Here is a 22,695-nt window from a genome sequence, read left to right as displayed (position 1 = left end):
TCCAAGGACCACATCTTCATGTCTTGCCCCCTTCTAAGGATTTTTGAGTGTGTATTTCTTTTTGATTTTGGATTAATCAGTATTTTTTTTAGGTTAATTCTGCAGTCAGGTCCTCTTGCTCTTAAGTTGTTCACCTACTCTGACATTAGGCACGGCAGTGACATTGAGGTATTTCAACTGGTTTAAGTTACTCTGAGGTTTTGAGTGCAGTGATAACATGTTTCACAGCTGCTGATGGAAAAATCTATTGAGGACTTTTCAAAACTTAATGTACGTTGTCCTCACGACTTAAGGGTAACCATTGTACTGCAAAAAACAGAAATCTTATTGTTTTGTTTTGTTTTTTCTTAGTTTAATTGTCTTGTTATATTTGATTTGAGCCACTTTCAATTGATCAGTCTAGAAAAATGTCTTGTTTCAATTTATTTAAATACAAAATGAGGTCTGAATTGCTTGTAACAAGTAAAAAAAAATCTGCCAATGAAATTAGAAAAAATGTGCTTAAAGCTAGACTAATTTTTTAATATGAGCAACTATTCTATTGTTTAATTAACAGATTTTTTTCCTTGTTACAAGCAATTGAGACCTCATTTTAGTCTTTCAATAACTTGAAATAAGACATTTTCTAGATTGATCGGGTGAATGTGGCTCATATTAAGTTCAAAAAGGCTTTTTTTGCTGAAAATAAGACAAAAACACTTGATAAGTCAATTTTTTCTAGTGTACGAAGCATGCCAAGGCTGAGAAGTCATGAGGAGTCTCCTCAAATTGAGATCTGTTTTTACGAGGATAAAATTATTTGTTTTGGGATCCCCAGGTGCAAAGCAGTCCAAAAAAAAGTCCATCTGGGTTCTGTTAAAGTTTGTGTGGTTGTAATGTTTTATTCCAGTGTTCCCTGACGGAGCTTATTTCCAGCAGAAATTGGGTTTTGGGTTCTTGGTTGCATATTTTGTGGCAGCAGCAAAGTGGTGTAAAACAAACTCATTATTTTTGTGCTGACTTCATTTTACATCCACCTACAGCCAGGGTTTATTAAACAGAGAAGTGTCCCTCTCAGAGCGCTGAATCTCACTGTGCTGTCCCTTATTGAGGACAACAGGTGACAGAATCCATTGAATCTGCTGGTGTTCACACTCTGCACACACCAGCTTCTTCAACCTGATTCATTTTGTCTCCTGCTGTCGTTAGCAGCCGGCTCTCTCTGGTGCTAACAGACAAACATCCTCCCAGCTCTGTGACCCGTTCAGTGACACACACTCGCACAGACACACACTCGCACCGTGGCTGAATCCTCATTACCTCCAGCTTGTGTCCACAGCAATCAGTGATCACGCCAGCTCTGCTGAATCAGCCCGCAGCCAGGGGTGAAGCGTGCTTTTCTTTCTAGGCCTGAAAGCAAATATCCCGTGATTGCATTATTTCAGCGAGAGCTCTGAGAAAGCAGTAATTGCCTGTTTACACTTCTGCAGGAGCACTCAGTGTTTGGGAGAATTATTAAAGAGTGGCTTTAGCAACAAGGTTATCTATCATGCTCTTTGTTTACGTGTGGATTCATGATTAATCGTGCATGTACAGGAAAGTGTGTGTAGGTGTGTGTGTTTTCAGTGTGTAAATGCATCCCTCTCCTCTTGCCATGCTCCCCTCGGTGTTTGAAGGTCACGCTTGTCTGTTGGGGCTCGTTACGCTAACAAGCGCTCAGCTCACTCCCAGGGGCTCCGTCAATGGACCCAGTCTGGGCCAATAGAGGGATTACGGCTCACATGCAGGGATTGTGTGTAAATCTGGGGTCTGTTCTTTAATTTTTAACTAGGATTTAAGAAAAAAAAGAAAAAAAAACACAAAATCAACAGCCTGCCATGAAATATGAATCCAGACTTTGCTTTGAAGTCCAGAGACAGGAGGGGGAGCAGATGAACCCGTATTGATTTCTGACAGGAAATTCGGCCTCTGCAGCAGCAGCAGGAGAGGAAAAAAAACAGGATATGAAAAATGAAAATACAGACAGTTGCAGAGGACATCATCATTATGCTGGTACTGAGTGAGCACTGGCAGGAAACAGAGACAGATTCACATGTTTATAGTCAACAGATTTGTAAATTTACAGTTTAGCGCATGAGCAGGTGTGAAGATGAGCGAATGTGGAATGTGACATTATCAGCTTCGCACAGCAGATGTGCAAATTTGCTTCCTCACTTTGCACATTGTAAATAAACATTCATACAAAGCAATGCCCAGCAGTGCAAACACGTATAATCAGCTCATAATCCTAAATCATGCACAGATTGAGAGATATTTGACCCCAGGGTGCAGACATTTCTGTCTTTGTGGTCACTTGGTGACATTATGTGAGCAGAGATCAGAGACACTGTCTCACCTCGGGTGGCTGTTCCATTTATGATTCATGCTCTACATCCCATTTCATTATATGATCACACTGTTTCAAATGTCACTCACAAATGGGGGCTTTGGCATTTGGAAAAGAGAAAGAAACTGTTGCAAATACCCTGAATTTTAACAGCGAGTTGTGATGTGAAAATGAGCAAAGATTTAAACAATATCTCAGTAAGAAAAAAAGCAAGCAGTTGATTTTTTTTGAGGAACGTGGAGACGGTTAAGTTTCATTTCAGTTCTTTAGTCCTGGTGTCCTCCTCACTGAGAGATTGACCACTCTAGGGTCATGTTTTCACGTTTCTCCTGAAAACACTAAAACGCAGTGAAAAAAAAATCTGTGTTTACACGGAAATAAAGAAAGACTAAAAATGCTCATACTTGCATGACATGCTAGCAAATGTTAGTCTGAAAACAGCATGGCAACAAACCTTGGGATATGGATGACTAAAATACACAAAGATCCACACAAATAAGCCAAAATGAACATTAAATACAAACCAGTACAGCAGCTCCACCACAAATTCTCCTTCCACATTTCTAGTTTTTATCCTACAGAGGTGTTCATATATCAACCCTGTTTATAACAAGCATCTTTAGTGCTCAGTAGAGCACCCTGAAAATGTGAAGCATAGCCAGACTTCAGCATCTGGCAGCGTTCCCCAGGATTCTCAGTCCATTCCTCATGGGAAATAGCCTCCAGTCCATAAATATTCTTGGGTTGTGTGCTACAACCACCGTCTTCAAATCCCACGAGAGGTTTTCTACAAGGTTCAAGTCAAGGGACTGTGATGGTCGATGCGGGATTTTTTCTGAGACTGAGGCTTGGTGGACTTTTAGTCTCAGGCTTTGGGTTTCCAGGACTAGGTGCAAAAAACTGATGCTGAACAAGCACCAACTCTTTGTTGAGCTAGAGCAGAGCATCAAATTTGTCAGGGGCCAGGGGCAGGGTTACGATCAGCAGTGGAAAAAAATTTTCAAAAGAAAAGCTGCTGAGCCAGTGGTCTGTTTTTTTGTTGGAGTTTCTCCTTTAAGACTCGAAATGAAGGGAAATTGAAGCAGCAGTCCACGCATACGATGAGCTCCCCCATTCTCGTTTTGTGGGCTTTTGTATGGTGCAAGTATGATTGGGTAAACATCTACGTATGCAGTGTATTGACGTTTTACGGTGGCGGGACGGGATTACAACCAGCCCTAGCACAAGCACAGAACAAGCACCTACTTCTTTTGATAGGGGTAACTGAGCTGCCCTTTGGATCCTTGACCTGTTGCAGGATCCAAGCTTCAGCTTTTCTCGAGGATGGTTTCCATAGCCAGGAAAAGCAAAGTGGCCCCAGAGCTTTACAGCAGCACCGCCATGCTTCATCATCAGTAGGGCTGTCTTTTCAACGTGTGTTTAATCTTCCTGGGGCCAAAAAGTTCACTTTTGGTGTCATCCCACCTCTGAACAGAACTAAACGTTAAGTGGTTTATTCATTTGATGGCATTTTTTATGATGGTGTTCTTCTACTCTTCCCATGCAAACTGACACCGTGTCCTGCTCCAGCTTCTTATGGAGTCATTCAAGGCTTTTAACCACCTAAGAAACTTTCAGCTGAGGTTGAAAACGTCCTCTTTCTGCCTTGTTCAGGAAGTATAGTCGCCGTTCTTCTAAATGGTAACTTGCAAACGATGCTCCCAGCTGCATGAACATTCGATGTCTGTGATATCATTTTGTCTGTAGGTTTGTCTGGATAAAGAGGCACAAAGGTGATCCAGAATAATCCAAACAATAAAACTATCACCATTTCTTTACTTTGTTCAAGAGATCTGAAATAACTGTGTCTGGTGTTTAGTACTGATGGAGATGTGGGGCACAGAAGTGGATGAAGTATGTGCGTTGCTTGTTATTCTCATCATCACTCCTCCTCATGGCAGCAGCACATGTTCATGCATGAACATGAGGAGGGTGACGTTTGGAATAAACTGCCTTTAAATCCTCAGCTTTCTCGTTAGTGCTTCATTTTCCTTTCTGTCGATTCTGCGCCGTCCTTCAGCTCTTTTCCATGCACAGTAATTGGAGAGTGTGTGTGAGTGTGTGTGTGTGTGTGTGCCGGCGGGGGCGGGGTGTGAGCCACTGCCAGCAGCCACCGCTCTGTATCGGGTTGTGCAAAGAGCTGGGATGCAGCCAAACAAACGCTGAACTGTGACTTCGCCCTTGGCTTCCAGTCACTGCTCTCATTATTTATCCCCGTAACTCTCTGCCTCCTTCTCGCAGCGCTTGGTCGTTTACAGCCATGATGCTTAAAGTGGTGTCCTCCAGGACTGGTCCCCTGTAGTCCACAAGCGAAAGTTGACTCTTTCAGGAACACAGCCTTGAGAAGGAGACACTCTTTTCATTTATCAGCTCTTTCCTCACCACAAAACCAATCACCAATGGAGGAAAACGTGCTGTTGCTTATCTGTCACAATAACTACTGGTCACCACAGCAAGACTGGCTTTAAGAGGAAGAAATCACACAATCTCCCCTTTAAAATCCTAACTCTTTAAAAGAGTCTAAATGTTTCTTTCTTAAGTTGATACTAGAAGAAGCTTTGAGGTTATGGGGAATGTGTTAATGAATCAAAAGTCCCAAAGATGTCTCTTTAAAAAGCTTCCAACCGGGGAGAAGCCTTTATACCTCCAGGCATTTTTATGTTTCCATCCTGCAGGCGGCCAAATGAATAAACTGGCAGCACTGCTGACTAACAGCATCATACTCAGTGTGATTCATAGATCCTCCATCTGATGGTTTTATCTTGTCTTCAGACAGGTTGCCTGCTAACAGTTCCTGTAAAGCACTCTAAACAGGAAGATTGTGGTGAATAGAGGGGAATTGAATGTGGCATTACTCTGGAATTACCCCTTGAGTGACTTCGTATAGCTTCAGCTGAGTTGATAGTTTGGATAGAAAGTAAAAGATTCTGACGCGCTGTAAGATTGCATAAAAAAGTCAACGCAATGAAGCAAATAGACCACAGCAGCGATGGTGTGAATGTGGAATTTTCCTGTGATTACATCAGAAAATGGGCGCCGGACTCCATCAAAAATAAAACAAGCTTGGTAAAAAGTTGTGTGCGTGTCTCATCCTGCAGACAGACCTGACAGAGCATGAATCTACTTCAGACTAATCTGCTTTTTCCAATCAAGTTTCACTCAGAAAACTGGAATGAAAACTCATCTACATCAGTTAACCAAGACAGTGACAAATGAGAGTTGGTGTGATGTCAAAATCAAAAAATGAACTTAAGATGTTTTAGATGTTTGTTTAAATTTGTGGTTTGCATTCTGTTGGTGTCCCAGTATTTTATTTATTCATTTGTTTTTTATTCTACCATTTTTAACCAATTAAAGAATCAGTCCCATTACAATGTCAAACGGTGTAACTGGCGTACTAATGAAATAAGTTATTTATTATAAAATATTATCTCAGAGTATCAAGAAAGTCGCTAGATTTAAAATAATTTAAAATCTTTCATTTTCAAAATGTGGTATGTTGCTAAATCATGTTCACGGTAACTTTTTTGCACAATATCAGATTTTTATGAGAAACATTGGTCACACCAAGTGACATTTATCAGTTAGACTATTGATTCTCAAACTTTGATCAGTGATGTACCCCCTGTGAAATGTTTTTTTTTTTTTTTTTTTTTTTGCTAAGACGCCTCTGACAAGCTCAAAGCAGTTTTGGTTGATAAAAAATGATGTAAAACAAAGCGCTATACTAATAGTGTCTAGTGTATAATATCAAGTTTATGAACTTAAACTTACATTAGATTCAAACATTGACTGGATAAATGGAGTCAACGTAAGTTCATGAAGGACACGGAAGTCATACGCCCAGCTGTGATCAGCTGACAGACTGATGTTCTAACCTACCCCTCTCAACCAATCACAGCGTGCGTCTAACAACAAGGCGGTGTATTTAAATCACGTCTTCATTCTCAGTTATTCCTGCTACCTCATTGTTGCTCAGCTGCTGCTGTCACAATCATCCCACCTCCACCCCAGCCTCCTCCTATTTAGCCTCATGTATGTATCTTATTGATCTGTATGCATTCATTTGTTCTGTATGTATACGGGGGGTTTGCTATGCACTCCCTGGAAAGCTCGAGCAAGCTGCTCGGCTAACCCAGGGAGTACTCTGAAAAGCAGAGCTTTAACGCCAATTCTAACTGTATCCATTTGGCAATAAATGGTTAATCTATGACGAGAGTGTTCCTGACTGAAGTGGTGTTTAAGGAATTTGCTTGGTTGTTATTTTTTGAATATACATTTTTACCCCCTGGAGTGCCCGCAAGTACCCCTATTTGAGAACTCCTGAGTTACACCAACTGGCCATATCTTTCACCCAACCCTATAACGCCAAAAGCATCATGTTTCAGAGACCTCTAAATTATCAACCTATAGGTTTCTTAAAAACCTAAAAGAAATAAAAAAAGGAATGCCACAAATTACTTATTGACTACAGGCAGCTTCAGTTGTTTTTTGGACCATTTCCAAATAGCTGCTTTCTGACACTTTTTCATAAAGAAGATCATTGCTAATTTTCAGGAAGCTGCGGTAATGTCATCTAAATTGTTGCTTATTTTTTAGAAAATATTTTCTGCATTGAAATAATGCTTATTTACTAAAAACTTTACCCAAAAAGTTGCCAATAACACCCAATTTATCAAATGTGATACCAAAAAAACATTAAACAAAATAATATTTTTCATTTTTAAACCAATTTTTTTTTCTTTTTTTTTTTCTATTTTAAATCTCAATTTCAGATTTTCAGTATAACTTCAAAATTCCAGCTGAGTGATTCCATGACACATTGACAATCAAATACAAATCAAAGAATCCAACCAATCAAATATATTACAGTTTCTTTCTGATCTTGTCAAACTCACACATGGGAATTGCAAAAAAAAAAAAAAAAAAAAAAAAAAAAAAAACACAATTGGCACTTAACAGTCATTGTGTTGAGATCCTGTTCGTTACGCCAAATTGTTGCAGAAATATCAGGAATCTGGAACGTGTAAATATGATCCAACTCAGACTAGAAACACACTGTCTCTGTGTACAGATAGCTTTAAGGCAAACACAGGTATTATTGTGTCACATACAGAGGCAATTTACAGAATTAACTAAGGAAAGGCATAAAGCAATATGAAAATTCCACCACAATATTTCTATTTTGCAATATTTTGTGTGGCCATTTTTTTTTTTTACAAAGGGTTTACATCTCAGTCCCTAAAAATGAGGCTTTACAGGGTTAACTTTGGTTTCAGTGGGTAACAAACAGGAATAAGTACAAATAATCCAATGGATAGATGTGCATGGGTACCACAAGGTGAACATTTGCTTCACTTTGAGTCTGATCTGAGTTTCTTTTTTTTGGCTGTTTCATAAGCAGGTAGAAAAACTCCTTACAGAAGCTTTGAACAATGTCAAAAATCAAACTTTCAGCAAAAAAGTGCTAACATTTCTGTCTCTACTGAAGTTTCTCCTGCACACAACTGAGCAAAATTGTTTCAAGGGCTGAGGTTAAATGTCCCTAAATAAAAAACTCTCCACTGATCGCTCAGCCGTCATCTTTGTGCCTCTTTTTCTCAAATGGTTTGATTTATTTGAAGGTTCTTATTGGTCTCCTCTGTGTTCTGCAGTCATGCGGAGGAACCCCTTCATGGTGGACGGCTGCTGCAGAAAAGGATCCCGCAACGCCCTGCAGGAGCTCTACAACCCTACCCAGGTAGGAAGATAAGCATCCTCTATCTTTCTGTCCATCTCTCTTGACCCTTATCTGATCTTTCTTCTGCACCCAGCTGTCAGAGGTCTCACCAACAAAACCCTAGAGCCCAGCTGCCTTTAGCTTGGAATCCAGCTTGTTTTACTTTCTCTTTGTTTTTAGCTCCTGAACACGGGTTGTTGTTCCTCCACAGACTCTGACACATTTGTCAAATCTCAAACATCAACCTTGAAATGACAGGGCCGACCCAGGAAACAGAATCAGAGTAATATCTGTAGTCTTTGCACTAGTCTGGAAACTTAAAGTCTGAAGGACCATTTTCATGGTGTCAGAAAAAAACAAGAAGTGACAACAGCAGGGACAAGGGTTTTGCAAAAGTCTGTCATCTCCCCTCATTCAAGGACGGAAAGGAAACAACGTGCTATCAAGCATCTGCAGGTTGTGTTCATCCCTTGTCTCTATGAGTAGCAGCACTATTATTGCTCTGTCAGTGTCTGTTCCAGGCTGTGACGCCTCATCTTATTTTCATAGTTTGAATATAAAGAGCTTCAGAGGTTGAGAACATGACACCTGCCATAACGCTATGATTGCCAGCATGAAATTAAAACATATTCCAGGCTGCAGCTTTAATGGATTATCTGCTTTATAAGGCGGTTTACAGTGGGGGCGGTGCAGTGGCAGAAGGAGATGGAGGCGTGATGAAGGTACAGGACAGCCAGTGTTAATGCTTACTATTAAACCTGCACAGGCCAAGATTGGAATGAAACAGGCGCTGATGATAACACTTGACAAAATGTGCAGGAGAAACGTGTCCAATCCTATTTTACCAAATGATTTCTTTGTCATCTTTACAAATTCAATTTGTGTTTTTGCACAATTAATTACAGACCTTTTTTTTTCTTTAGCTTAAGCTCCGGGCTGCTGACCACTTTCCAAAGCATATGATACATTTTAGGATGATTTCCAGCCTTGCAGGCAGCTGTTAATTTTAAGGGTAAAAAGAGGCTTTTTGGCAGCTAAGTTCGTGCAGGAGCAGCTGCCAAAAAGTATTGCATTCATAAGCTTTATTGTACGGAAATTAAATTTGGATGACAAAGAGCAAATGTTGGATGAAGGAGAATGCTTACTCACTCTTTAAAAACCTTAAAGCCCCTCTTTAATGGGATTTCTTGCAAGTTTTTCAGGTTGCGTGTTGAGTAGGGGAGCAACAGTCCATACGTCAGTGTCAAATTATCACTAAATACAAGTAAATACTGATAAATCATATAAGCTAATCAGTTAGCTGCACATAGAACAACACACCTGTAAGTGCTGGGATGATATGCTATTCTATGGATTAGATTCTATTATGATTTTGGGGTGCTGATTCGATTTAAATAGCGATTCTTCGATATTTACAATTTTGCAATTTTTTGTTTGCTTTTTTAACACCAGACCATTGGAAAAAGTTAAATAATGATGATGATGATGATGATGATAACGTCTACAGACTGTATCAGGAGCCATATTTTCCCATAAAATGCACATCACGTGAGTAAGAGAGAAACATTTCACCCTCTGCTGGAGAAAAGTGGTAACTTTTTTCCAATGTAGTTTATAAACAAAGACTGAAATGAGGAATTTGAATTCCAAAAAAAATGTTTTTTGGCAAAGAATCCCAATTTTTATATTGTCGTACAAAAAAAATCTGAATATTAATTTTCAATATTTTTCTCCCACCCCTAATGCTTGTGCTGCTGACTTTGATTCTGTTGCTTATACACTTATTAGTGTTTAGCACGCATGAGTTTGGTGTGTGATAAGTCTAAAAAAATGCTGTGTAACTGCTGATCATTTTACAATTCTAAGTTAATGAAGGCTTAACTTCTTAGTTTGGTAAATAAATAATCGTAGTTACAAATAAACTAGGGGCCTTGACCATCAACTAGCTGCCTTGTAAGTGGAGGACTCAAAATTAGGATTTTTGAACACATGGAAGGTACAATTTTCTGAACAAAAAATAGTTAGGCACAACTTTAACTTTGAAATTCTTAGTATTAAGAATTCAAAACTTTAAGTTACTTATGAATAATGAGTTACCTCAACAAATCGTTTGTTGTTTCTGATGTAAAATTCTTTATTTGCCTGAAAACTCAAAAATCCAGTCCACACATAGCTGGGTATTTTCAGAAGTGAATATCTCCCTCCTTGTTTGTTTTTAAAAATACTTTTGCCACACGCAGCTGGCAAATCTGTTGATAAGTGCGGCTCAAGACACATCAAACCCATATTTGGCAGTGTTTTCTAGACGTAAAACCTGTGCCAGCCAATCAGAATGAGCCCCCATCATTAAGCTGTAACACTTGAGAACCGAAAACTTTGTTTTCTAGCGTCTACATGAAACTATGAAACTGGAGTTTTCCAAAATCTTTGAAAATCTTGGAGTTTTCAGAAAACATTGTTTTCAGTGACATAACGCTGCGGTTTTGTGTGGATGACAGGCGTAAACGTATAAAAATATGTGCAGTTTCCTACATACCCAGCTATATGTGGACATGGCCTAAGTAAAACAATAGCAGAAGGATCACTTTGACACCTTTTGTATCAAAGCAGAGGTCTTCAACAGGGGGTCTGTGGCCCCTCAGGCAACCATGGAGGTGCTGCAGGGGGTCCATTAAATTTTTAGTTGATTAGGCAATTTTTTTAATATTTATATTTCTTCCCAAATATTTCTATTTGTACTCATGTTGTTGTCTATGAACACACAATAACTGTTACATGGAGCTCTAGCTCCTGAAGATGGAGGAGGCCCCGCCCTCATTGCTGCTCTGCCAATCACACGGCCATGTGTTTCGTGCTTGGTTGCAATATTATTTTAAAAGAGGATACCTTGGTGAGCAAACAAACAAACAAAATCAGTCAACAATTGGCGCCAGTATATTATCATGATAAGCTTACTGACATTGTTATGAGCAAAGCTTTGTTTAGCTTTGTGTTGAATGCACAATAATAAGGTATGTTTATGCCCAGTTTGATGTGAAACACAATAATAGTAGGGGGTCCCTGCTTCATCTCTCCATTATTCAGGGAGTCCTTGGTCTGAAAAGCGTTAAAGACCCCTGTATTGAAGCATAGCTGTAAAAACATTAATACTTTATTCCAATTAAACATTTGAAAGGCTGATCACATTTAATAAATATGTAAACAGCTTAATTAAGACCCTACTATTCTGTAGAGAGGGAGTAAATACTATTATCTCCACAGCAGTGCTCCTGCAGAGCTCAGCTCCGCTCTGATGCTGTTGTTGTTGTGATGCTCCTCTCTCTTGTTCTAAAGTTTAACAACATCATTAAAACCAACAGAACGGCTAAAAGCCCCAACTCCGCGTTCGAGCTGCGGGCGGAGAAAATGAAGCCAACACTTTGATAAACTGTTTGAAAAATGATCCTCTGCGGAGGAGATTTCCGAGCGTCCTTGAATGCATCAATGCGGACAGTTTTCACAACACCCCCTGCTTGCAATGATAATGTAATACTAAAGAAAGCAAAGCAACTTCATATTCACTGTGATGGATTACCAGTCTGAAGGAAGTGAAGTCAAAACCAGCAGGAGCTGTGACGGTGTGAAATCAATTCAGCAACTTTATTCTTTTAAGAGTTGTCGGGTATAAAAGTGTACAAAATGTGCAGTTAGAGGCTACACTTTCTGTTTTGGATGAATGAATGTTCTTCAGACGTCTGTCTTCAGGTGTGTTTGAGTTGAAATGCAGTGCAGCAGCAGCTGAACGGAGGAGCAGGACAGCAAGACCCAGCTGGAGGTGATGCTATCACAGTGACGGATTGGATAGTTTCTGCTCCTCTTCTGTTCTCCCATCACTGTCCTCCTCACTATCTATCACTACCTGAAGGGCTGTCCTCTTTCTTCAGGGGCTAAACCCTCACCTGTCTCCTTCCTCACACCTTCAGCTGTTTTATATTCCCTCTGCTCTCCTCCACACACTCGCCTTCTCTGCCTCTTTCCCTCCATTCCTCCATTTATCACCTCACACCTTTGAAACGCACACGCTGGAGCTTTAAGTGGTTTTCTGGCCGGCTAAGATTAGCTCAGGTGCACGTGGACTCAGTGTAGGTTAATTTTCCGTAGAGGGTTTTTCCACACGTTTTTACTCATGTGAAGCCCCATTGATATATTTCTGTGCGCACAGTAAGCTGTTTCTGCAGGGAGAGTAAACTGTAGGGCAGAGCTCGGGGTCGGTGGTCAGGTTGGAGCTGATGCCTTGTGGGAATTAGTTTGATTTACACTGAAACAGAAGACATTTTTGGCATTCCTTGATATTTTTACCTCTTTATGTTTCAGACTTAAGTTAATGGTCTTCATAAATTGGAATATCATGATTCAAGAAAAGACTGCTGGCTGACAGTTTTCCAGAAGACGATCATTGACAATCTCCACAGAGAGGTTAGGGCACAAAATGTTAGTGCTAAAGAAGATGGCTGTTCAGAGCGCTGTGTCCGAATGGGAAAAGAATTGAAGAAAAGATAAACAAGTGGCAGGGATAACCACAGCCTGGAGAGGTTTGTGAAGCTGAACCCATTTAAGAATCTCCATCAAGAGCCACCAGGCTCAGACGTATCTAGGAATTTAGCTACAACTGTGTTCTTCCTCGTGCCGAGTCGCTCCTGATGCAGAGATAACATCGAAAGAGTCTTACCTAGGAGAAATAGAACCAGACTATTGCTCCGTTTTCCAAAATCCCTGTTTAGATCGATAATGCTTGCATAAAATTTTTATATTGCTCTTTAAATCAAAACCCACTTCATCGATAACAAGCATTTTGAATCATTTCTGTCAAGCATAGCATAAAAAGAGCCCTCCTCAAAATCACAAATAACCTTCTCTTGTCCACCAGTTTTGGCCACATCAACAGCAATCTCAGCCCTGCATTTGACATTGTGAGCCTCAAAATTCTTCCTCCCCAACTAAAACATACTGTGAAAAACACTGGAACGGCACACTACTGGCTAAAATCTTGCTTTGCTAACCAGTAACACTTCATTCATATCAACAACTGCACATCTAACACTGCTTCTCTGTCTCGAGGCGTCCCTCAGGGTTCGCTGCTTGGTCCCCTTTTGTTCTTTGTAAACCTGCTCCCCCTTGGTGATGTCATCCATAGATATATACAAACACTAGATGACTCGTGCACACTGGGAGTCAGTGGGAAGCAACGTCGTCACAATGGCGGCCATCATGGGACAGGGCTGCTCAATCACTCATAGCATTTAAGTCAATGGAGCATGGACTTTGAAATAACCGTAGATTGCTCAATTTTCAACTGATTTTCAAATGACTTTGTTATAAACGTCAGAAATGTAGTTGTTTTACTGCATACTTAAAATAATTTAAAATATTGAATTTGATATATTGAGCCCATCGTTAGCCATGCTAATATGGCTTGTAATAAACTGATCCATTCGTAAATTACCTCTCAAATTCAGCGAGTTACGAGTGTTTAAGTGAGTAAAGCATCCACATATCTATGATATCATCTTTCTACTTGGCCTTCATTTCCACTGCTACGCTCAAAACACAGACACACACACACTCCACAATCATTAATTGTCTTTTTGAAATTCAAAACAAATATGCTTTAAAATTTCTTCTTCCTAAACTGCAACAAATCTTGGCCCCAAGTCCCTCACAAATCCCATTTTGAATTTTAGTCTCACATTCAATAACTTAACCTTTAACCTTGGTATCTGGGGGGTGGTTTGGGGTACCATGCCATCTGTTGGCATTGGTCCACTGTGGTTTCTGAAGTCCAGAGTCAATATAAAAAATTTTAGAGCATTTCTTGCTTCCAACTGTTGCCAGACAGACTTGGCACCTTCCCACATCACCAAAAGCACTAAAAGCCAGCCAAACGACCATGATATTGTGCTTGTTTACTGTGACTACAGTAGCTGAAAAAGCAGTTTTTTAGTACTTGGAAAGTCTTTTTGGAAGTTAATTAGTTATGATTTCTAATTTGATTTCAGAGCTCTGAGTCTAAAAACTGACACCAAAGAGGGTTCTCCAGAGGTTTTGATGTCTTACGTAGCCGACAAGACGTCTATATTGGACGAGTTGGGAGTGATTTCTTGCTGGAAAGCTGTCACTATCTCAAGCTCTCTCCAAGAGTCTTTTGGCTCAGTTTGATATCTGGATTTATACACGACCTGTGGTTTCCTTTCAAAAATAAACCTGAGATTGATCAAAAGAAAAAATTCAAAGTCCAGTCTCCAATTAAAGGCTTACCTTCCTGCCCGCTGTGGCCTTGAAGGTGGCTCGCAGAGATCCTCGTCTGCTATTTTTACCCTGCGGTGTGTTTGCACATTGCTCTGTGTCCTTGGGGCAGACATGACTTCATTAATCAGATTTAAAATCTGAATGAGTTGATGAGCCAGATGTAATAAGACCTGCAGAGTGGAGATGGCCACACACGCTCAGATATGATCTCAGAGCAGCGCGGAGCAGGGAACTGGTTTTCTTACAGTAATAATCTTTTCTCTTCATGGAAATGTTGGTCCTTCCTCCCGGTAATCACAGACCGGCTCACAGAGAGAAGCAGACGCAGTTATTACCCTGCCAGAGCTCACGGTGAACTGCTGATTCAGAGATCAGAGCTGCGGCTGCAGATGCACACTGATCGTTTGTGCAAAAATGGTGCAACAGGAGAGAATGAGTCACCGCTAACATGAGCACTAATGGAGTGTCCATGTGATGTAAGTGTATGTTCATAGTCTGTCTGTGTGTCTGTTATTATGCGTCTGCAGAGGATCAGATGTTCTCACAACAAAGAATGCAGAGGGAATCATCCAGAGTAAAAGCTTCTCATGGTTTCTATTTTGTGTTTAAAGAGGGGGTATTGTGCTGTGCCATATTTTTAAGACAGATATAAAGTCATAATGCTGGACGTTCGTAGGAGATGTGCGCTGATTTTCAAACTACTTCTTATTCGTATCTTGTAGAAATCCCTGAATCTGTCTGTAAACTACGGAAGAGGATTAGGGCCAATGAAAAAAAAAGAAAAATGCGTCCAATTTTTTTTAATTACTATTTCTTTCTGATTTGAATTCTGACTTTTTTTCTCAGGATTCTGAGATTAAAGTAAGAATTCTGACTTTTTTTTTCCAGAAAAAAAAGTACGATTTTTTTTTTTCTATCAGTGGCTTTAATTTTCCTCTGTAGTAAACTGCTCAAAACAGTCTAAATTATTAATTTGGCATGAGATTTTCAAGAGGTCTTCATTACATAAGGATCCCTTAACTACTTCACATCACACATTAAAGGGGCGGGCCTCAAATACCAAGGTCTGCCCATACCTCTGCCCCCATTATAGGCCTCTGTAGGGCTAACCAATTAAAGGAAAGGGGGTTTGTGGAATGTGGAGCCTTAAAGAGACAGCAACCGAAACAAAGTGTTCAGACAAAGGCGTGAATAAGAGTTTTCTAAACCTCTAAAAGCTTATTTTAAGCTGTAAATCATGTGAAACTGCTACAAGGATACCAAAGGGACAAGTTAAAGCCACAAAACCGAACATGATACCCCCTCTTTAAATCTTCAGTGAGGACAAGAATTTAATCATGTTGTATTGGAATCACATTTAGTGTTTCATATAGGAGAGTAGAATATTTATTTTTCTTTAATTTGTGTGTATCTGATGCTATAACAACAAAAGAAGTACCTGTATCGCTTTTTGCCACCAGATATTACCTGTCTGGATGTCCCTCCAGCTGCAGACATTCGGCTAACCCCACAAGCTCTTCTCTTTGTTGCTATATTTGTCTGTTCATGAGTGTGTGTGTTTCCTCACGCTTTCCCGGCCCCTGCCCTCCGTAGAATTGGCACCCTGAGCGAGATTATGCAGGAACACAGCAGCAGACGCTGGCATGGACTTGAAAGACACGTCGCACCTTTCACCCACAGCAAAGACGCCGCCGTAGCAGCTGAGTGTTTCTCTGCTGCAAAACCATCAGGGCATTGTGGGGACGGCGCTAAGATGTGCGAGTGTGTGTTTGTGGGGAAGCTGGATAAGTCATTCTGGGTTTAAAGACAAAGGGATTTAGAGGAGGAGGCTTTATTCTTTTTGTCTCTGTCCATCTCTGGAGGCTGTGGTGAAGAAAGGAGGTGAGAGGAGAGAGACAGAGGGATTTAGAGGAGATGAACACTGTTTTCTGCTCTCTGAGAAGATAAACTGACAGGAGGAGAGACAGCAAAGCACTGACGGGGACAGACAGGATCACGAAATACGATTTTTTTTTTTTTTATCAAAGGTTGGTTGTGATGAAACAGATGTTGATTTGTGATCAAAACCAGACTGTCTCTTTGAGATCATCAAAATATGTCAGACAGAAAAAAATGTAAGGGTTCAGATGGATGTCATCTCCATTTTTCTTTAAAAAAAGCTTTAAACCTAAACTACCTACTTTTTATCAGAGCCCCTGGACCAAAGTCTGTGTCTATGAAATTAAGCTGCTGTGATTATTTTGAGTGGTCAGGACTTTGGGTTAATCTTTTTTAACAAAGGCTTAATGTAAAAAAAAATTGGGAAGGTCCCCAAAAGCTCTCCCAAAATTTTGCAAAAAGTTAAGACTTTTGCAAGATCCTGAAAAAAATTCAGAGATCTTGTTAAACTCTTCGAAGGTCCAGGACACCTCAATGAGATTGTGAGGGATTTTTTTTCATGATCCTGAAACAACTTTTGCAAGATCATTTTGCGTGATCTCAGAAGAGATTTTTAGGATCAGGACTTTGGAGAAATTTCTTGAAATTTTGCTCAAATTTTTCAGACTCTTTAAATAGTTTCTTTGGATATTTAACTCTTTTTTGGATCTCACAAAGAAACTTGTTAAATTATCTCAATACCAAAAACAGTATTTTGCAAGTACAGTGACGTTTTGTCAAAAGTAATCTGTATTTTCCTTCAATTTTTTAGGATCATCAAATGATTCTGAAAGACTTTGGTTGTGCTTTTTTTTAACAAGATCATGCATTACGTTTTTTTTTTAAATGATCTTGCACAAGTATGATGGGATCTTGCAAAACAGTCCAGGCATTCCTTTGATTTCTCAGAATCTTGCTGAAATTTTCTCTGTAGATTAAACAAGACATTACAAAAGTCTCTTGGGATTTTGTAATCGTTTGTTGAGATCTTGCATAAGTTACTTTGATCTGGTTTACATTTTTTCAGGATCTTGCATTAGTTTTTCTGAATCATGCAAAAGTGACTGTATTTTCTAGAGTTGGTGGTCTGGATTTCTCCAAAATTAACCAAGTTCTTGCTTAGGTTAAGTCCTGATCCCACAGTAAACTCAATCGATCTTGTTGGATCTGTTTGGAATCTTGTTTTAGTTTTTCGATATTCTAATATCTGTTCAGACCCTGCAAAAGTTTCTTTGGGTTTCTGCTTATGTATCTCAAAATCTTTCCTAATACTGTAAGGATTCTTTAAAATGTAGGTATTTCCCAGAAGTTTAATCAGGATCTTACAAAAATCTTTCAGGATCTTGCAAATGTTAGTACAGAGCTTCTGAAAAGTTACCTTTATCTTGCATTGATCTGTCTGGATCTTGCAATAGTTTTCAGAGTCTTGCAAAAGCTTCTTTGGATCTACCTGGAATTGAACCTGGATCTTCCTAGAGAATTGAACTGAATGTTGATTTCTTTTCTACCTGTAGAGCAAAGCAGGGGCCTCGCAGGATGTTTCTTTTATCCCAGCGGGGAAAGAAGGAGCTTTGGACTCTTGTGTTTTTTTCTGCTTTTGTTTCTTCCTATAACACAGACTCTGCTTGTCCCTGTCTCAGATGGTTTGTTTGTCTGTGTTGCTATCGAGCTTGATCTCAGCTTCACAAAAATGTGAGGAGAGTTACTTTTCCAGACAAATGGTGAAACTGCTGCTGCTAAATGGAGTCTAGTGGCTCCTTAGAGAAGAAAGTAACAGCTGCTTCTGGTTGTAAAGCATCTTGCTTTGTAACAAAAACAACTGCCTCTGTAGAGATCCTCTCTGTAGTGTTAATCTGAGCCTGCTTGTGGATAAACAAGAGCTTTTATTGCCTGTATTTGATTAGATTTTACCCCAAGAATAACTTCAAAGCCCAGATACCCTGACTGAAAGCTGCTAATGAAACCATAAAGCAAATCAGGTTTACAACTTTGGAATTCCCCTTTAAATGAAGCAGTTTGATTTTCTTTCCAATTAAAGATTGAAAACTGAGGGCACAGCTGCTGTGCGATTTTTTTCCCCTTCACCTCCTTCTCACGTTTTTTTTTTCTCTCGACTTTTTTTTCTCCCTTGAGGCTGAACACGCCGAGCAGAGAGAAAAAGGGTGAAGTGCTCATGAGAGGAAAGAGAAACTTTGATGGCTCTAAGAAGAAAGTCAGAGTAGTTTGTCATTATCTTGTCAGTGCAGCTATAATTATACCCACACTTTTCTCTTTCAGATATACTGACACACACACAGATACACACCCAGAAACACACTGCTAGTGACAGCGCTGTACATGCACTCACAAATTATATGTTCTTCGACTGTTCAGCAGCACAGATACACACATGTCGCATTTACACACAAAGTAAACATAAAGTATATCATTAGTTTTCAGCTGCAGCCTCTTTGGCTTTAACCATCCGGTCTTTCATGACCCTGTTGGAACCTTTAGCATCTTTGAATATGTGTCATATGTTGTTGATGCATTCAAAGCTGTGCTGACTTTCCTGCGGGAAGCGTGCAGCTCTCTGATCTCAGGTTACAGGTGTGAAGAAAGAGCGAGTCAGACGTGGCCAGGTGTTGGTTATCCTGAGGTTTAACCTGAAGTGACCCCAGGTCTCAGTTTATTTTGAAGAGTCAGTTTGGGCAAAAGTTGTATCATGGTGTGTTGCGTTTTTGTACTGCTGATAAAATAATGGTATTAATCAGCATCTCCTGGAAGATACACTTGATGTTGTCTCTGTCATACTCAAAAGTATAGACAAGATCTTAAGAAAGTTTTCTGAAGCTTCCAATCATCTTGTAAAATTAAACCTGCATTCCCCAGTAGTTCAATCAGGATCTATCAAAAGTATTTTGATATTTTGCTAAGACTTCTCCCAGAACTTGTAAAAGTCTCATAGAATCCTTCTTAAATATCCTAAACTCTGTCTTAAGTTTCTCAGGAACTTGCAAAAACTTGTCTGTAATTCCCAAAAGAGACTCAGGATCTTGCAAAAGTGTCTTTGGATTTTGCTAAAGATTCTTGCTAAAGTACCATAATTTTTTTCTTAAGTTGCTAAGGATTTTGCAAACTTGTACCTGCATAGCCAAGAAGTTAAATCAAGATCTTGCAAAGGTTTCGTGAAGTCTTTGTAAGATTTTTCCCAAAACCTTTCAAAGTCTCTTTAAATCATGCTCATTTATCCTAACCTCTTTCTTAAGTTTCGAAGGATCTCGCAAAAAATGGGTAATCAGGATCTTTTTATATTTTTTCAGATATCTTGCCTAGATTATACAAGATCTTACGGTAGCTTTTTGGAAACATGCAAAAGTAACTCTAGATTTCCCTAAAAGTTGACCAAGGTTCTTCTTGAGGTTTAATCACAATCTACAGTATATTCCTGAGATCTGTCTTGAAATCTTGCTAAAGTTTCTTGGGATCTTGCTCAGATTTTTTTTTGACATACAAACATTTCTTGGGATCTTGCCTGTGTATGTTAAAATCTTCCCAAACGTTATCAGAGTCTAAAAATCTTGCCAAATTTACCAAGATCTTGTTTAGCACTGTCTCGATCTTTCAGTAGCTTGTAGAGTCTTGCAAAAGCTTTTTTGTCTTACTCACAAGTTTAACCCAAATCTTTAATACCAAATCTCTCTAAGTTTTGTGCAATGTTGCAAACCAATCAGTCTTTTCCTTTATGACCTCTAGGGTAAAGAAAGAACCTATCTGGATGCTTTTAATCACTGCACCCTGGAAGATGCGCTAACCATTTCAACAAACGCAGTAACTGGTCAGCTCTACATATATTTTGATGTGATTTGTCAAAACTACAAGACCACGATTCCTCTAATGGAAAATATCTTAGGAATGAAAGTGTGTCATCAGCATAAAAAGTGATGCAAGGCATTTGACAAGTTATCTCTCATATTGTTGATTGAAAATAAAAGAGGTCCTAAAACCCAACCTTGGGGCACACCATTAAAAACCACTTGTGGAAACAAGGTGAATCCAGTCACCTGAACACATTATTTTTTCAGCATCTTATCATTCTTTGAATTGGCCCACATTGTCTTAGCTTTATTACATGTGTATTAATGAAATTATACTTAAAAATCAGAAAATAGTGCAAAAACTACACACTTTTGTGTGATTTTTAGCAACACTATCAAGAAAAGAAGAGTATGAAGGCACATTTTATGGTTTGATTTCTGCAATCTGTTTATGTTAGTTCCGTGTTGAGGACACACTGATCATACTAATGGTGAGTTCTGCTTTATGTTATGAAGGTTATTAGAAGGGCTTTAGTGCTTGGGGGTTGGAAAAGAAGAATTTTATTGCTGTGTGTGTTAATCCATATTTCTTGAGCGATACTCCGGCCTCAGGATATAAAAGAGCCAATATCAGAGGCATTCAACCATATGGCGTCAAGGACCAAAACTACACAAGCTTTCATTGCAGCACTTCATAAAAGCTGCACTAAAAGTCACAATATCTGACACATACTTTTCCCCCTGTCTCCTGCGAGTCCTCCAACTTTATGAAAGTGCAATCACAAATCAATTTTCGACTGACTCTACCACTTACTTGGACCCTGCAAGTGCGGCTCTCAAAAGCGAGACCGGAGAGTTTATCAGCGAACATTTCGCATTTAGTCGCTTTAATTTTGAACGTTTTTCCTCCAGTTAGTTCCCTCTCTCTGAGTCGTTTTTCCTGTCAGGGTGGAAAAACCTCAGTTAGACCATCATGGTAGTAGTAAAAACCCTCCATTAAAATCTCTGCCAGTGAAATTTGTACGGTCTCACGGTCTGTTAACAGCTCCTGTAGGTGAAGCGAGGCCTCAGAGTTTCACTGCGGCTCTCACAGACAACCATCACTGAAGTGTCTGCAGTAAACTGACCTCAGCTGTGAGGGGATAATGGCGCTTTAGTGACTGATTGTGTTATAATTATCAGCAATAATCGGTGCTGAGATCCCAGCAGCAAATAGCATCATACTGAGAGTGTGTATTTGTGTGTTTTCGTTCGGTCTTATTGGTCCCAACAGGGAAGCCCAGTGCTTCTAGCCCCTGGCATACACACTGTGTCCATTCAGTGCCTCCCTGCAGTGCCCTTACATAACACCAGCATGAAAATCATGAATCAGTAGATTCACTGCTTTAGAGATGCCTTATTTTGCTGCTTTACAAAAAGTTTGCAGATGTCTTGAGGTTAAAAGAAGCTAACTTTTGATTATAGGGTCGCTGGTTTCAGGCTCAGCTGAATATTGCAACAGTTATGTAAAAGTTCAACACCTCAGTGCAAAGTTTGAATGTGGTTTAGGAGTTAAAATTGAACTTGATGAATTACTGTAAACTCATGGAGCAGTTAAAGCTGAAGAAGAATTTTGGAGAGCAATTAGAGAATTAACACTGTTGGCCTCAAACCACTCATTTCTCAAGATTGTACATAGAAGCGGCTGTAGCCTCTAAAAGTGCTTTTCAACTGCAAGAGCTAGGGACCTTTCGCGGTAACTTTTGGTTTCTGTAGGCTTAAACTCAGCTCTTTAGCATTGCATTGGTCTTCTTTCAGCCCAGTAGTAAGGATGCATCTCTTCAATTTCCTAGTATTAAAGAGTGAAGTAGAAATCAAGTTTAGAACAGCTGTTGAGGCATGGAAGAACTCCTCAGGATTGCATCCTAGTTTTTATGTATAAAAGGGTCAAAATATCTTCATCAGCTAAGTATTGAGTGATAATCTAAAGATATTTGAGTGGGATGCTCTTCGCTGAGTGTCACCAATTCACAGGGTCGCTCTTTAAGCCGAAACACGGGTCAATCTCTGCCAGTATTTCAGCTGTTTGGGAACAGCTTTGGAACCAGTCCTGTTGCGAACTTATTTAAAAATGCAATAAAGCACCAAAAGCAGCACAACCTGGATATTCTCCATGCTAACAGGCTAACTGCCACGTCACATACAACACTGCCAACCAATATTTCACCTTCTATGGTGCCATTGTTTCTTAATGGCCTTTGTCGTTGTCTTACAGCCCTCTACTGGTCAGGTAGTAGAGTGCAATTATTATTTTTTTCTCCTTACATCAGTTGAACTAAAACTTGTTTGTTTTATTGTGATGCACTTTCTTTTCTTCTCTTTTGTTTTTTTTCTACTTATGCTCTGATAGGTTAAACTATAAATGTGCAAAACAAAGGGGTAGGACTAGAAACGTTTTCTGACTTCATCCTATACCCTATCGAACGAGGTATAATGATCCATGTTATTAAATTTGTCTCTTTAATTGTTTTGTTTTTTCTCTGTTTTAACATATTGTACATCTTATTTATCTCTGTTCTGTTCTGTTTTGTGTT

At 39.5% G+C, this 22,695-nt stretch overlaps 1 protein-coding gene across 2 annotated transcripts in view; it reads left to right on the top strand.

The window, feature by feature from the left end:
• The window catches only part of chst11 (carbohydrate (chondroitin 4) sulfotransferase 11), a 122,681-nt gene that overhangs the window by 83,848 nt on the left and 16,138 nt on the right, over nt 1-22,695 (top strand). For both annotated transcript variants that reach the window (XM_074698746.1, XM_074698745.1), the window contains exon 2: nt 8,059-8,144. In XM_074698746.1, the coding sequence (XP_074554847.1) occupies nt 8,059-8,144 (86 nt within the window). The remainder of the gene's footprint in view (nt 1-8,058; nt 8,145-22,695) is intronic.

Source organism: Halichoeres trimaculatus, unplaced genomic scaffold, assembly GCF_033239565.1.
Source record: "Halichoeres trimaculatus isolate MK-OKI-2021-1 unplaced genomic scaffold, fHalTri1.1 fHalTri1_scaffold_21, whole genome shotgun sequence".
Taxonomy (NCBI): Eukaryota; Metazoa; Chordata; class Actinopteri; order Labriformes; family Labridae; genus Halichoeres; species Halichoeres trimaculatus.
Note: the sequence above shows the minus strand (reverse complement) of the source record. Positions and strands in the feature narration are given on the sequence as shown.